This window comes from Coturnix japonica, chromosome 4 (assembly GCF_054131305.1).
Source record: "Coturnix japonica strain WE chromosome 4, WE-NBRP24, whole genome shotgun sequence".
In the NCBI taxonomy this organism is placed as follows: domain Eukaryota; kingdom Metazoa; phylum Chordata; class Aves; order Galliformes; family Phasianidae; genus Coturnix; species Coturnix japonica.
The window spans coordinates 12,128,334-12,144,200 of record NC_140666.1 but is presented as its reverse complement, the minus strand read 5'-3'; the positions used below and the strand labels follow the sequence as shown (position 1 = coordinate 12,144,200).

General features: G+C 45.5%; 1 protein-coding gene across 1 annotated transcript in view; it reads left to right on the top strand.

The window, feature by feature from the left end:
- GPC4 (glypican 4) overlaps positions 1 to 15,867 on the top strand; it is a 64,413-nt gene that overhangs the window by 35,159 nt on the left and 13,387 nt on the right. Inside the window, exons 3-4 of the mRNA XM_015860354.2 lie at positions 4,087 to 4,478; positions 14,783 to 14,948. Of these exons, the coding sequence (XP_015715840.1) occupies positions 4,087 to 4,478; positions 14,783 to 14,948 (558 nt within the window). The remainder of the gene's footprint in view (positions 1 to 4,086; positions 4,479 to 14,782; positions 14,949 to 15,867) is intronic.

The following is a 15,867-nucleotide window of genomic DNA, read 5'->3' as shown; positions in this document are numbered from 1 at the left end:
CCGGCACTGTCGACTGCCTGCCTGCAGATTACATCCTTTTCTATCTCGAGAAGTTAATTGCATTATAAATGTCATCTTCCTTCTGAGCAGCCAAGTCCATAGGGTGCAGGGGATTTATTTACAAATTGCAGAGTTTCATCCTGGGGTTAGAAAAGATTTCCTGGCTGCTGCCATAGGGCAGCTCTGCAAATGGCAGCCCTGGGACCATCAGAGGATGGCATGGCCAAGCCCTACTCCCTTCCTGCTGGAGCTGTCCTGAGTGAGAAAGTGGTTTTCCATCAGTGGGTCTCAGCCGAGGTTGCTCAGATGCTGCCCCTTAATTTTGTGCAACCTGAATGTGGTGCTGCTGTCCATTCTTCTCAGCACCTTGCCTGCTCTCTGTCCTGCTGCTTGTGTCCTGGCTTGTGCCACAGCCTTGCTGGCATGTGCCTGTGATGTAATTTGTGAGAATTAGACCCAGTAAAATAGCAGTTTTCTCCCTGTAGCCCCAACGCTCTCTGTGCTCTGCTGTTAGCTTGGAGACCAGGGAGATGGGATGTGCTGGATTTGCTTGAAAACCACTTTGCTGCTCCTGGGGATCATTTGGTGAAACCCTGCCTGATTTTGTGTGCTTGCTTTTGTCCGGGGGCCACCCCTTGGTCTTTGAGTTTAAACAAGATAATCGGGAAGCCAGAGCGAGCCTGACATCTCTCTGGATAGCAGAGTCTCAGAGAGCACTGGCAAACTATGATTTGTCGTCTGTGAAAAATGTTTGCATTTGACAGCTTTTCACAGGAAGCCTGTCAGAGTGATAATTTAATGAGTACAGATTGCTTGCAACACAGCTGTAAAACGTGCTTTTACAGTGCTGTAAAATAAGCAACCGAGTCCTTTGTGTGTTTGCTTTGTTTGAGAACAAGTCAACTTCTAATACAAATGAAAGGTGGTCATTTATTTTACCCAGCAAACAGTCAAGACGTAAGAGAGGAATCTGCCATTTTTCTTCTTGTGGTGGCAAGGTTAATGCTGGGTTATGCTGGCGTTTGCTAATCAGCTTGTTTCTGTGAAGGGGAGGATTAATATCTAATGAGACAGACTGAGTTACCAGTCAGATTAGCATTTAAGTCATAAAAAGGACTTTTGGACTATCCTGTCTTTGCTGCAGACGTCTTTACCCTTGGTTTGCACAGGGAAAGGGCTGGTTTTTTGCCCCAAACTGATTTGTTCAAGGAGAGAGGGAAGACCCCTCGTCACACTTTTGGTGTCTGTTTTCTTTTGGCCTCCTGGGCTCACATCCACCCAGCACCCTCCATAGACCCGGTGGGGCCCATGGACCCCAGCCTACATGGCCTGGGATGTGCTGGGGAGGCTTTGCAGGATGGGTGCCAGCCCTGCAGACACGCACTCATCTGTCCACCTCCACTTCTTAACTGGAAAGTGACATTTGAACGTGTATTTTCTGTCTGTGAGAATGGTTTGCTGGCTTCTGAGCCAGAACCAACAGCTTTGCACCTGCATGGTGCTTCCTTCAGCCGTACGATGTGCGGCTTTCAGGAGTGGCTGGTTTTGGTGGGAAGCTTTCCTTTCCTCTATTTACCTTCCTTTTAGGCAAGGAAAAGCTGTTGGCAAGAGGGCTGTGGGTGCACAGATCTGTACAACTATTTAGGTTTATGCTTTTTTCCCCCTTTATTTGTTTTTTAGGATAATGAATGAACATACCTGGATTTAGCCCGGATTAAAATTTGTGAAGGAATGAACTGCTCTAAAGCTTGAATCAGTTTATTCAACTTTCAGTTCAGAGCATAACCAGTAATTAAGTCTAGGCAGGAGAATGAATTGGTTATGGCACTATTGATGTATTGCTTGAGATTACTTTCTTGGCTTAAAATGCTGCGTTGGGTTCCTTTTGACCAATGGTTGGAAATATGTAGTAGATTTCACATCAATGTCATTTTGAAATACAGTTGTTACTGAAGGGTTCTGCTGATGCATCTGCCAGATCTTGTGCCTGGTATGAAAGTGTTTAAGTAAACAGCTTATTTAGTGATATTAAAAGGTCTGAGCTGAGGAAGGAAGTGAGCCTTCAAAATGATTAAGTGAATTAGAAATTAATATACACCAAGCTAATCTCTATAGTATAAACTCAACAGAAAAAAATCTTCCTGGAGAGGAAATGCCAGTCATGGGAACGAAAGTGGAGGTTCCTGCTGATATTGGACAGAGGACGTGTCGGGTGTTTGAAATCAATCTCTTCTTCCCTGGATCATTTCTCTTGTGCTCCTAAGAGGCTGCATTATATACAGCTATGTCAACCACCAAGCCCCATGACTTTGTTCGTCAGGAACTCGAAGAATGTTTCAGTTTTTCCAGAAAATGTTTTCTGTGTTAGTCTTTGTTTGTACTGGACCACTTTGAAGACTAAAATCTGAACTTCAGCATACTTTAATACATTTTAACAAGGTTTAAATTCACACCACGCCAAAATATTCTACCCCCTCCTTCTAACAACTTTTGGCTTTAAACATTACTCCTTTGAGGATTAAAAAAAAACCAACAGAGGCATGTTTTATTAAAAAATATTTATTGAATATGAGTCATAGAAAAGCAGAGGTCAGAATCCTCAATTGCAGTGGCATGCATAAAATAACCCTCTCCCTAGGCCCCCCTTGAGGCTGCGCCCTGGGTGCCAGTGTCCTGCTGTGCTCGGAGCACATGGATGAGCACCAGCAGGACTGTAGCTTTTGTTTTCCTTAGAGTTTTGCAGGTCCTGCTGTGTGGGCAGAGACAGTTTCAATTGTGAGGAGTGTATGCTGGCCACCAGCACGTGGTGGAAGTCCCTGTGGTACTTATACTTGCTTGCTGTAACTCCCTCCTGTACCTATACAAGTGGAGTTGTGTTCCAAAATGGCCTAAAAAGCTTAGTGAATCTCTCCTCGATTATTTTATATGATCTGACGGATATCCAAGGCAAAGATTGTCAAATAGGGTGATCTTTCATCAGACCTACTAAATGCTGGGTTTTCCCCTTTGAACTGCTGCCACTGAGAAGGGAGCAGATTGTCTCTTCACTTGTGCTGATGAAGATCAGCTTACTTGCAGTGTCCAGTTTGCCCTGAGCAGTATCTGCACCTCACTCCTTCGGAAATGAAGCCTTTACCCAAGCGTTGCATCTTTGGCAGCACTGACTTGGAGGGGGATGTTCTTTAAATTGACCTGACAGATGCATGCAGAGTGCCAGATGTCACTGGGTCACTTTGCTGCTGGCGTCAGAGATGTGTGCGTCACTGCCGCGATGCCGTGACGGTGTTCCAGCAGTGGCTGCTCTCTGGCACCAGTCTGTCTGGTATTCTCAAAACACTGAACTGAAGCTGGCCTTTGCTTCTTGAAAGCCATGAAACCCAGAGCCGTTCTCTGTCAGCTGAAAAATCTCTTGGCCTTCTTGTCAGTGTCAAGCCTTTAGCCCTTGGATTTTGAGCAAATTCTGGCTTAATTGCACTTTCTTTGTACTGCCACAAACATCTGAAGTCCTGTCTGCAATCAGAACCAATTACATAATTAGAGACAGGCCCTGCCCTGAGATCTGACAGAGTTGAAAGAGAGGAGAAAGAACACAAAGGTAGGCTTTTGGTTCTGTTCTTAAAAATGTACTAAACTTGTTAGTTTTTGAGGTCGGTTTATCATTGTTGCAGAAAATGAACTGACAGTAATTAAAACGAAAGATGCGTTTGTTTAAACCAGCTTTTTTAGAGCATTTCTTTTTTATGGTTTACTTTCGGACAGTTTGGGGCTTCAGAATGACATTTTTCAAGATGGCTGAGTGGTAACATAAGAAACTGCTTAATATTTTTCCATTTTGCTGACTTTTGTAGTGATATTTAGTATGGATCAAAAGGTATTTCACTCATCCAAACCTCAGGAGGACTTAGAGAGTGGTTTTCAAGGGTGATTGGCTTTATGAAAAGCAAGCAAGGATTTTGAGAAATTATTTGAAAATTAGATATGGAAATGATTTTAAAATCAATTTTGTCTGGGTCTCCTTGTGCTGCACTTAAGCAAACGCTTAACCCGATGCCAACATTTACCATGGCTTCTCTTGTTCTTTCCTAGAGTTCTTCAAGGAGCTTCTTGAGAACGCAGAGAAGTCACTGAACGACATGTTTGTGCGGACGTATGGCCGGTTGTACATGCAGAACTCAGAGCTGTTCAAGGACCTCTTCGTGGAACTGAAGCGGTACTACTTGGGTGGTAATGTCAACCTAGAGGAGATGCTCAACGACTTCTGGGCACGCCTGCTGGAGCGTATGTTCCGGCTGGTGAACCCACAGTACCACTTCACGGATGAGTACCTTGAGTGTGTCAGCAAGTACACGGAGCAGCTGAAGCCCTTTGGGGACGTGCCACGCAAGCTGAAGCTCCAAGTGACTCGAGCATTTGTGGCAGCCCGCACCTTCGCGCAAGGCCTTGCTGTTGCGAGGGACGTCATCAGCAAAGTGTCTGCGGTGAGTTCCATCTTGTGTTTATGCCTCCTTCCCATGGACCTGCCATGGGTTGCGTCTTTCTCTGTCATCACGCTTCTGCAGTGTGCTATGGATGCACTTAGCTCTTCCATAGGTGCCTAAATGCATGATGGATAGCTGAGCACAGATGGGACTGGTTTCTATCTGTTGGCAGGAGAGCCCAGCTGTGTGTTTTGTGATAAGAGTCACGTTCTGCCCATGGGCCACCACTGTCCATTACTTTAGGCCAGCAGTAGGGGTGTTTCCCTGTTTGGTACTTGTTGTCCTGCGTACAGAACAGCAACAGGTTGGAAATTAAGTCCCATCTGCAGTGGAAATAAACATGTTTGCTTGTGTAATTGCCGTACCTTATTAATATTGCCCTCAAATTACAGCAAGTCATGGATGTTATGGGCATCTATTATGGAGCAGCTGATGATTTGTTCCTTGCTCCCAGGCACAGGGGTAGGCTGTTAGCATGAACAAACAGTACTTTTGTGATAACAGTAAGCTGGAGCCATATGTGCAGGGCAGGAGCCTGTTGTATTTGGTGCCATGCGTGTAGCAGAAGTCAGGCCTCAGACTTCCACGGTTGTCACTTTTGGGTTCAAACTGATATATTATTGTCCACCTGAATGTTTACCTCTCTCTTCTCATAAACCACTGTAGTGTTCTAAGTGGGATGACTTTGTTTTCTTCCCTGAGACTTGTCTGTCATTTAGTCTGAGTTGTGTGGTATATGGAACAGATGTATTAGGTAATCCCCTTAAACTGATTGTGTAAGATAAAAGAAATATTAGTGATTTCCTTTTAACAAACTCAGCTCATTTCCTGTGGTCTCGAAGATTTAGCATAATCATTTAATCAAGCAGAGAGGTTTACTTTCTCTTTACCGAGGTGCAGAGTAATAAAGCACCAGGCTGGAAGGGCAGGCAGGAGTTTGAATCACCCTAAGTGCAAGGAGAAATAAAAAATAAACAAATAGGAAGAAAGAAATGAGGCACTCTTAGAAGAAGAATGCAATTTTGGAGGCAGCGCAAGGAGCTTCAGTAAGTGAGATGATAGCTCAGATTGCTTTGACTTACAGGAATAATATTAAAATACTCTGCAAAAAAAATCTGTTTCCATGTTAGTTTGTCTTGAAGAGAGATGAGAAAAATGGTCTGTGATAAGCCTTGCATGTATGTGAAAGGACAGAGAATGTTAACAAGGGAAGAGTTTTTGTTATATATCCAGGTTCCGGGAGTATGTTGCTAGTGCCAGTTGTTGTGGGTACTTGAACATCTTGGCTCCTCATTTAATAGCAGTGACACTCATATGCATCTTTGTGCTGCTATCATCTGGCTGAGGGTGAGCACTGGGGGTCAGTATGGGTGTTATGTGGGGTTTCTTTGATGAGATCACAAAATCCTCCAGTCCTGCCATCCTATGGGGGAAGAGTTGTAGGAGGGAGGATTGGTGCTGGATCAGACCGAGTGTTTGCTTCCACACCAGATCATGGCAAAGCCTCCCAACCTCTTGGTTGAGGTTTCAGGTATGGTTGTTCTTCTTTCATTTCTGGTTGCTTGGCATTGTGGTAGATATCATGGTTAGTAAGAAAGGGGAAAAGAGAATAGAGTTTTCAGTGGTGGGCAGTGAAGATGAAGTATTTGGGAGGTCTGGATGCTGAATGCCAGTATGGCTTTGGGGAATGTGCAATCACTTGATAGACAGTAAACCTGTGTGAGTGAGGGATCGTGTTCATACTCCATCTGCTCAGAATTCATCAAAATGTCTCCAGACTTGACATCGTACCACAAGGGCTACGTTGCTCGCATCTGTTACGAATCAAAGTCGTGAACCCGAGGTGGCACTATGATTTCTTTTTCCCTTTTGAAGGTCCTCGAGTGTAGAGTTGCCTTCAACTCTGGAATTAATTGCTTGAGTGTGCAAGGTTATCCAGAGACCCACTCAGCTGCAAAAACAGCTCGTGCTCCATGCAGAATTACACTTACTGCACTTTGCACTTTGGTTTTGCAAATTGCACTGCAGGTCGTGCAGCAGATCTGCTTTTTGGCATGGGAGCAGAAGTCTGCTGCTGAGTATCTAAGCTTTAGTTGCAGCATTGGAAGGAATAATCTTTCTAGTAGAGTTTTACTCTCATTCAGTGAAAACCTAACGTCACGTTTCTGTAAGACACAATTGGGAAATTCTACATGTGGGTTTAAAAGCGAATGTTTTTAGGCCTGCTGCTTTGTGGTTGCGTTTTGGGGTTTCCTGCATTACATATAGATTAGTCCAGCTTTGCCGAGCTCTATATAATGACTTTATTGTCTTTGCTTCCTTATTATTTTAACTGAGGAGCTGTAGTGGGATAACTGCTTGTACTGGGGATTAGCTTGAGGGATAAATCTTCATCTTTATGAAAAAAATGTCCAAAGTAATGCAAATTACTTTTAATGCTTCTTGTAACAAGCAAGTCAAAAATTCGCAATTGAAAATCCTCAGGAGGAGAAATACAAACTACTGCGAGATCCAGCTGTTTTTTGCTTTCAGGTGGTGCTGTTAGGAGAGCAAAGAGCACTTTACGGAAGAACAGCACTGATAGCTTTTTAATGATACTATGTATTTTACGTCTTCACTAGGGAGGTGCATTTAGAAGGTATCCTTCTTGCATTAGTTGGGGACAAAAGGGGAAAAGGAAAAGAATACTGAAAAGCTACAGATGTGTGATTTCAGAGCCAGGATTCTAGAAAATAACTTCAGTTCAGCACTGATGGGGTCAGAAGGTATGTGCTGCTTTCCAAATACACTGTGAGAAAGCTATATGGTTTTCAGAGAAAGCACGGATTCATTGATTTTTTTTTTCCAAACTGCATCTATAAAATACACTTTAATTTTCCAATCAGGTCTTCCCCCTCTCAGATTTCCTAATTTGGGCCCAAAGCACAAAGTTCTCCAGATCTGTCCTGAACTGCAAATCCAAGGGAAAAAAGCCCGGCTTGTTGCTTCTGGCTGCATGAAATGTTTCCTGCATGGGATTTCATCTGTGGCGGGCTGTAGGCCCCCAATGCTTTCCTTTGTCGTCTGCTGAAGACTGGTGCTTTCTCTCTGACCTTCCTGCCCCTGCCTTTGGGAGACGGAAATCTGCCCATCCCGTAATCACTCGCTTGCTCCTTAGCCCTTGACAAGCACTAAAGTCAGCAGGCTTAAATTGCTGCCAGCGTTGATATTTCCTGCCCCAGCTGAGAGGGCTCTTTTCTGGGGGAAAAAACAGAGCAAATACAGGCCAGAGCCCAGAGTGCCTGAGGAAGGGTGAGAACCAGGAATCCTGCTGTTCTCAAGCTGCAGATATGTTTCCGTAATTGGTGACATGCGGTTAAACCCGTGTCCCTGTCTGGGGTCATGACACCTTTGAGGGCAAAATGCCTGGTGGCTCATTGGGTGCAGGTATGGGACAGAGGTTCCTGTTGTTAAGGGGGAAGAAAAAAATGAGGAACTGAGCATGTTGTCAGCATTTTGTAGGGTCAGGAGTAGCATGCTTGACCCAGAGTGTAGCAGAGAAGGTTTTGTTAGAGGTCAGGAGTCAGAAGCAAAGGCCACTGGAGGATGCAGAGGCACTGAATTGCTGCATTTGCATCCCTCATCTCTCTGCAGAGGTGCAGGTGGAGACATGGTGGTGGGACCAGGCTGCTGTTGTGCTAATGGGGAGAGTTTGCTGCAGCTACCCTGGAAATTTATGCTGATAAGCTACTGTCGTGGAGTTTCTACTGTTCTTTTCCTCCTAGACTTATGTCTGATCAGGGCAGTGAAGGCTCCCAAATCACTTCCCCTTTGTGTTGAAAGCCATGTGAGATGTAGTTGCCTCAGCACAACTGAGCCTCTGGAAAGGGTCTTCCAGCCCGTCCTCAGGATCCCTGTTTGTTTTGTAAGGGACAGACAGCAGCTTAGAAGTTATATGCAATAAATTATATTTAGTTTGGAAGTGCAGATACAAACCATGTGAAAGAGATGCACGGATTCATAAGAAGACTGCACCTACTTTGTGGTCTGCTGTCCTCAAGAGACATTAAAAGCCACAAGGGAGCTGCTGGAGGTGTTTGTAGTGGGTGGAAGAGCTGCTTTGGTATCACCATTTCTTCACTAATGAAGTGTGATGATAGCAGCCGAGGAGGGAATTCTCTTGAAACCATTTATGGAAGCTATCTATAGAGGGGGCAGGTAGTCTGTTTTCCCACAGCTGATTTAAAGATGCAGAAAGAGCCCTATGACTTTTTAACCCTCTTTGCTCTGAGCTGCTCGTCTCCAGCAAGGCATCCAGAGAGCACAAGGTGAAGTTAAACCTGCATGAACCAAGTTACTGTTGGCCTTTGTGAGCTCCCTTACCTCCAGCTGGTAACTGGAGCTGCTCCTGTCCTTTTTTGCATGGATGCTGAATGTAATTACGACCTCTGTCAGCAAAGATATGCGGTCAGTAAGCTCTTAATTCAGTAAATATTGTGCCCCTCCTAGTTACCATTTGGATCTAAAAGTTTAGTCAGTAGACAAAATCTGATCTTCTTTTGTGCAGCCTTCACCCTTGGTTTGACTAAAGGGGAATGTATCCTTAATCCTTTTCCAAAAGGAAGTTCACGTTCCTATATCAGATGAAGCCTGGCACCCCCTGGGCATGAACAAATCCTCCCAGTGAAGTGACGAGGACAGAAATGAAGTTTGTTGCTTGCGTGCATGTGTTGAGAGGAGATGAGGGACAGATGCTGCTGTTCTGTGGACAACTGAGAACCAACCATAAGAGCCAAGGAGCCCTTTTAGTGTTGCAAAGAGGCCTCCGAAGAGTTACATCCAGACAGTAATTTGCAAACTGTGGGGCTGTACTGAGGGGCACCATGCACAAGGACATTGCCTTCCACGTGCCAAGGGCAAACATCAATGCAGAAAACAATACGAAGCAATTCTCCACATCAAAGATGACCCTGAGAAGACCTGCCAAGAATGTGGCTGCATCTGCCTCAGCTCCAGGCTTTTGAGGGTCTGAGCTAGGCATAGCCTTCAAAGCATACTTGAGCAGCAGTCATTGCGGGTTTAAGGGGCTGAGAACATGCATGGATGTGGCTGTGGGTTTCGAGCTGACAGTACCGTGCAGCAGCATTTCAGTCTGCTGGATTTTCTTCTTTCTTTTTCCATCTTTGCCACTCCCCACTCTGTGATTCGGCTCTTAATTCTGAAAGCAATAGAATGGATAACTAAGGAAGTTTTTTGGTGTCTTTGCCAAAACAAATGGTCTCACTGTTTGGCTCTGTTAAGCACACAAAAAGCTCAGAATCTTGTGCTGTGTCTCTGGGTTGTGGAGAGAGGCAGGTGCTTAGAGAAGAAGCTGTGTTTGGAGGCTGCGTGTATTGGGCGGCATCGTGTGGGATGGTGTAATCCTATGGCTGGTGGAGGGCAACTGCTAAAGAATACAGAGCCTTCAAGATGAGCATGCAGTAGTCTCCTTTTGACACATTAATATTAAAACTGCAGGTCAAGTGCATGGTGCATTGGTTCTCAGGAGCTCTGCTGTTCCTTCCTTAACAGTGTCACATCTACAAGCATTGAAGGAGGGGAAGAGAAAAGGCAAACTGAGTCGAGAATTAAGTGTAAATGCACTCTTGAACTTTTCCTCGCTCAGAGGTGACTGTAACCAGACAGATGAAACTGCAGAAAACATCACCGTGGGTATTGAATACTGACAAGGCACAGAGCCGCGCTGTTCCTAAATCTCTCTCTTAAATGTGCTCTGTTGTGCAACACCTTGGAGGCCCCGATCTGTGGTTAAATCAGATGCTTTCTAAATTATTCATGCACCAACACTGGGCCAGCAGAGTCAGTTAAACACTGAAATGTGCTGTTAATTCCAAAACACTTTCGTTGGAATATTTGGGTTGGGGAAGCAAACCAAGAACCGCCCGAGTGATCTTCTTCACAGGGAGCTGAGTGTTTGACTGGCGCGTGCTCTTGCAAAACACGGAGTGGAGGAAAATATTACACAAGTAAGGCTGTGTCAGTCCCCAAAACCAATGATGCTTTGCTCGTCTTACACTCACCTGGAGCATCCCATGGTCCTTCAGCTGGTCATGAAATCTTCTTTGCATGTCACCGGGGAGTTGCTTTTAAAATCTTATTTCTCCAGCCCTAATTTTTTGCCCTAATTTGCTTTTTGTGAAGTGAACACAACATAAATCAAAAGTAATTTCGCTGTGCTTATTTTCAAATAGTTGGATTTTGTTTTCTGGTGGCTGTGCCGCTGGCATGGCAACGCTGTAACTGTGCAAGCTTGGAAAATAAGAAAGCCTGAGTTATCAGAGTTATTATAAATAGCTATTAATGCTGACAGGATTTAAAATGTTGTTATTAACATTCTTAATGTTAACTTTAGGGTAGTGAGAGAATGAAATGTGGCTCTGGCAGCTGGTGGGAGTTCCCTGCCAGGCTGCAGCTCCCTGCAGAACCTCAGCTGGACCTCTGACATCTCTCCTCAGCTCTTCCCTCCTTTAGGAGGGAGGGACGGAAAAAGAGGCTGGTTGGGTCTCTGAGCATTTTCTGCTTGCATAAATTGGTTTTCTGGAGTGTTGGTGGCTTTATGTAGGTTGTTAAGTACGTGTTTCCCTTGGTAGGTGGGTGCTTCAATGGTGAAGTTTCTACCAGCATCGTGCATCCAGGTGCAAGTGCAGACTGCTAGGAGAAGGCTGAAGGTACAGGGTAAAACATGGGAAACTTGGACAAATGTGGTGAATGTGATGTGGTATCCATGAAACTCGGGTTTCGTTACTCAGAGCACGCTTCCTTTTAACAGGGACGTGATTGCCTCTTCACCTGTCAGCGTCAGTTGGGATGTACCTCAACAAATGCGGTATGAAACATTTGAGTTAAACACAGAAATCCCGTAATCGGCTGTTTTCCCCTTTTTGTGGGAAAATCTGTAATATGTGGAAGTTTGTATCCGATACGAATGTGAAGATGGGTGCCAAAATACATCTGTCGGCAGCTTTTAATCTTCGTGTTTGACAAAGCATATAGACATGGGCAAATTGTAATTTCCATGATGAAACCACAGGGTGATGGATTGCTGCAGTGGCATGGAACGGCACAGCAAGGAAATAAATTTCACAAGATAAAAGGAGGGGTTTGGAGTGCATTTACTTCTATTATAAGCTTTTAGAGGCTATGTGCACTATGGCGTACTACCTGGGTTCAAATCTACCAGAGTTAAATCCTCTTTGGCAAGTAAAGCTTTCTTTGGGACTCAGCTTTATTAGAAAGGAGATTACTTGGTTTTGAGGGGTATTCTAGAGTAGCATTTGAATGAACTAAAGTTGCTTTCCAAGATAAACACAACCCTAGAACAAAGCATATCTGGGTTTTCTGTTACATACAATGGTGTTTTAAGAGCTTGCACCTGGCATGGCAGAGTGAACATTAAAAGCCTGTGAAGAATTGCCAGTGCAACATATGGCACATCCCTCTGACAGATCCAGAATTGGTCTGGACTGGGCATGGGCTTGTTGCCAGGTGTTAAGGTTCTTGTTGCAGTGATACATGGTAGTTAAGCATTTATCAGTGTTGTAACGATGTGTAATTACTCATAATCTTCCCTGAAACCCTTTCTTATAGGCAATCTCTATTTATACTTTCCTGTTGCTCTCTAAAGCCATAAAATGTCAAATCAGGACTGGTGAATTCCCCCTTTGTCTCCCTCCTGCAATTGTATTGCAAAATAAGAGCTTATCTATGGGATTACATCTATCATAAGCTATGGCTCCACTGGGCAGTCACTGCGGGCAGAGGTTTGAAGAAGCCCTTGTTTTGCCATGGGGTTTATCTTAGATTCAGAATGACCCTGTGTAGGGAAGGAAGCCAAACTCTGCTGGTTTTTAAAATCAAACCGGGTCTTTGTGTTCCAAGGATGCATGCAGCACCTAATCTGAGTGAGCGGCCGGTGTCTTCGCCTGCAGTGGAACGTGGGAAGGCAGCTTCGGTTTCCCCTGCATCTGCTGGGATCCATAAAGATCAACCCGATGAAATATCAAAGCAGGGTGGATGCTGCAAGGTCACAGCCACTTGGTGTGAACAAGGAGCCTAAGATGGGAAGGTGCTGGGCTGATGGTTTTTCATGACATGCTGCCATGTGGTCCCTTTTGTAAAACCTCACCTTTCTATCATGGGGTTGATGGAGTCCTCAGTGCTGCTGAACGCTGCTCTAGCGCTTGGCTAAAGAGTGTTGTGGTGCTATTACCCCTTTTCTGATTTTCTTTTCAAGGAGGATGCAGGGCACTTCTATGAGGGTGAGCAGTGGTAAGATGGGCAGGATCTGCTCACAAGCCTCTGCTAAGCACGGGGATCCTGGCTGGATTTTTGTTAGAAAAGTGACAGAAATGGGAGTCCTTCAGAGCTCTGTTTGCGGGCGTGAGATGCTGTTTTGTTCCTTCTTCCCTCCTCTTCAGCTTTTTTGCTGTTCAAGGACTGGGCCATCTGGCTGGCAGATGATACCTTTACATTTGTCTGTTTTCAGTTTTCCTACTATAAATCATCTGATTTGGCTGTTTTCTGTTGCATGAGCTCTTCCCAGCGTTTGAACTAGCTCTGCCCCAATGGGGAGCATTCTGCTGGGGCTCCTGCTCCTGCTGCGCCTTCCAGACAGCCATGCTCTGAAGACTCCAGATTGGATTCCCGTGCTGCCACAAGCAGCTCTGTGCGCTGTGCACTACGGCTCCATTTGTTCCACAAAATAGGCAGCGCGGGGTCTTTTGTTAGAAAGGGTTTGGGACCACGTGTGCTCCTTCCTCAGTGATTTGAGTTCTGTCAAGTCCTTGAGTGGCTCAGCTCAGCCAGCAGGATGAGGGACAAGCATTCTTTGTCCTGCTGTTGAGTGCAGCGTGATGGTGGAGGGTTTTGTCTTGGCCAGGCATGCGGTGGTTTGTGACGGCATCTTGCTGTCTGCCTCTTTAGCATGGAGCTATTTCTTGGGAAATAGCTTCTTAACTCATGTCTCAGAACTGTCGTGGGCCCTCTGTCTGGGTTGTGTGAAGGCATCTCACTTCCTTTCTAAAAATTCAAGTGGCTTTTGTTGACAGCAGCAGGCTCAGCCACCCTGAGTGACTGAATAGTGGTAGCTGCAATCAGTGCTCCTCATGGATAAGAGGGGTGCAGATGATGCCTGAATGATCGTTGCTGGCCAGCCAAAATCCAGCTTAAACACAGAAATTTGTCCTTCAGTCTTTCTGCCTGGTTTCCTTACCTGTTGAAGAGAAATTGTGTTCTTTTTGGACTTGGCAGAAAGACAACAGATTTCTGTCCTTCCTCGTTTTTCATAAGAAACTGCTGCCATTACTGGCAAAGCCAGCCCGTCCCTGGGGGAGATCAAGAGATGGAGGTTTGTCTGGAGCCAGTGGTGGTGCCTGGGGAAAAGTGATGCCTCCCCTTGGCTGTTCTCCTATCTTCCAGAAACTGCTGCTCAGAGACCGGTGGAGATGGAGGTGAATGTGGTAGTTCTGTGTGAATTTTTATTCCATAGACTTACACAGTCCTGAGCAAGAAGTCTGCAGAGGTGTGCCGCATGTACCAAATGACCTCTCCCCTTCCTCTGGTGCGCGTGCGTCTCCTCCCCTTGGTCTTGGATCACAACCTATTTCGAGCGCTCTATGTAAACGCCTTATAAGAGGTCACAAGTGCATTGCTTAAAAACTCTGGAGACTGTTTCTATTTTGTCAGCGAGTCTCCAGTCCTGACTTAATTTTCCATTTTCGCATATGGCCGATCAGCCCTCAAACTGGCTGCTGAGTGGGAGAGCGTGTTCAGTGCCTCAGATAGATCTACCATGCGGCCGGCAGGGAGGCGTGGTGCTGGTAGTAGTGCTTTGCAGGCAGACAGTGTGGAAGTTGCTTCAATGAATGTTTTGAAGCCAGGCCAGGGAGTGAATCAAACATGAATGACCGTGAGTCATTTCTGAGAACAACTCTGCTGAGGGTTCAAGGGTGACTCGATGACCGCAGATAGCTCTGCTGTCCTTGCAGCACAAGGAGGGGACCCACAATGTCTGTCTGGGTGTGTTGTAGTGCTGATTTCATGCTGCAGAGGGGAGGACTGGCTGCGACCCCTGAATGGTAGGTGTGCCAAAGGCGGAGAGCCAAAAGCTACTCATCCACTTTCCAGATGCTTGAAACTACATATCAGTGGAGTTCTGATGAATCTTGATTGCACAGCTCCATTCCCAACAGCCCCATGGCAAACACGTGGGGTATTTTGCTTTAGTGACCGAGGACTAATTTTCTTCTCTTTTTCCTCTTTTAAAGGTGAACCCTACACCACAGGGTACGCAAGCACTGCTGAAAATGATGTACTGCCCACACTGTCGAGGTCTGATATCGGTGAAGCCATGTTACAATTACTGCTTTAATGTCATGAGAGGCTGCTTGGCCAACCAAGGGGACTTGGACGCCGAGTGGAATATCTTTATGGGTAAGGCAATGTGGGTTAAAACTGCATGTAAGTATGCTGTGATATTATGTCCTTCCTGTGTATGGCTTTTGACAGTGGCCATGTTTGCTACAGCAGATTTTAAGTTGTGTGTAGCAGGTATATTTTTCTTTCACATCTCCGTATACAGTAAAGCTCTTGCAGTTCATGTTAATTTCTGAAGAAATGAAACTTTCATTGCACCAGTGACCTCCATTGTAGCAAACCTTAGGAAGGTGGAGCTGCCATGCGTTTGTAGGTTTGGAGTGTCTCTTCTTCACAGAATCATCAAGGTTGGAAGAGACCTACAAGATCATTCAGTCCAACCATCCACCTGTCACCAGTAGTTCTCACTAGACCATGTCCCTCAACACAACGTCCAAACGTTCCTTGAATACCTCCAGGGTTGGTGAGTCCACCACCTCCTTGGGCAGCCCTTTCCACCACCTGACCACTCTTTCAGAGAAGTAGTATTTCCTAATGTCCTAAATCTCCCCTGGTGCAGCTTGAAGCCATTCCCTCTAGTCCTATCACCATTTACACAAGAGAAGAAACCAACCCGCAGCTCACTACGACCTCCATTCAGGTATTTACTGACAGCAATAAGGTCTCCCCTGAGCCTCCTCTTCTCCAGACTGAACATTCCCAGCTCCCTCAGCAGCTCCTTGTATAGCCTGTGCTCCAGACCCCTAACCAGCTTTGCTGCCCTTCTTTGAACAGACTCCAGGGCCTCAGTGTGGCAGTCCAGTTGGAGCAGTAGGTCTCTGTGTCCTCCTGAATTGTGGGGGGTTTTGTCTGCTCCCCAGCTGAGACTACCAGGTCAGAGAGTGGAGTACCCTGAGGATAACTGGTCTGACCTTTAAAGACAGACATAAAGAAGGCATTCAGAACCTCTGCCTTTTTCTTATCCTCAGTGGTCACA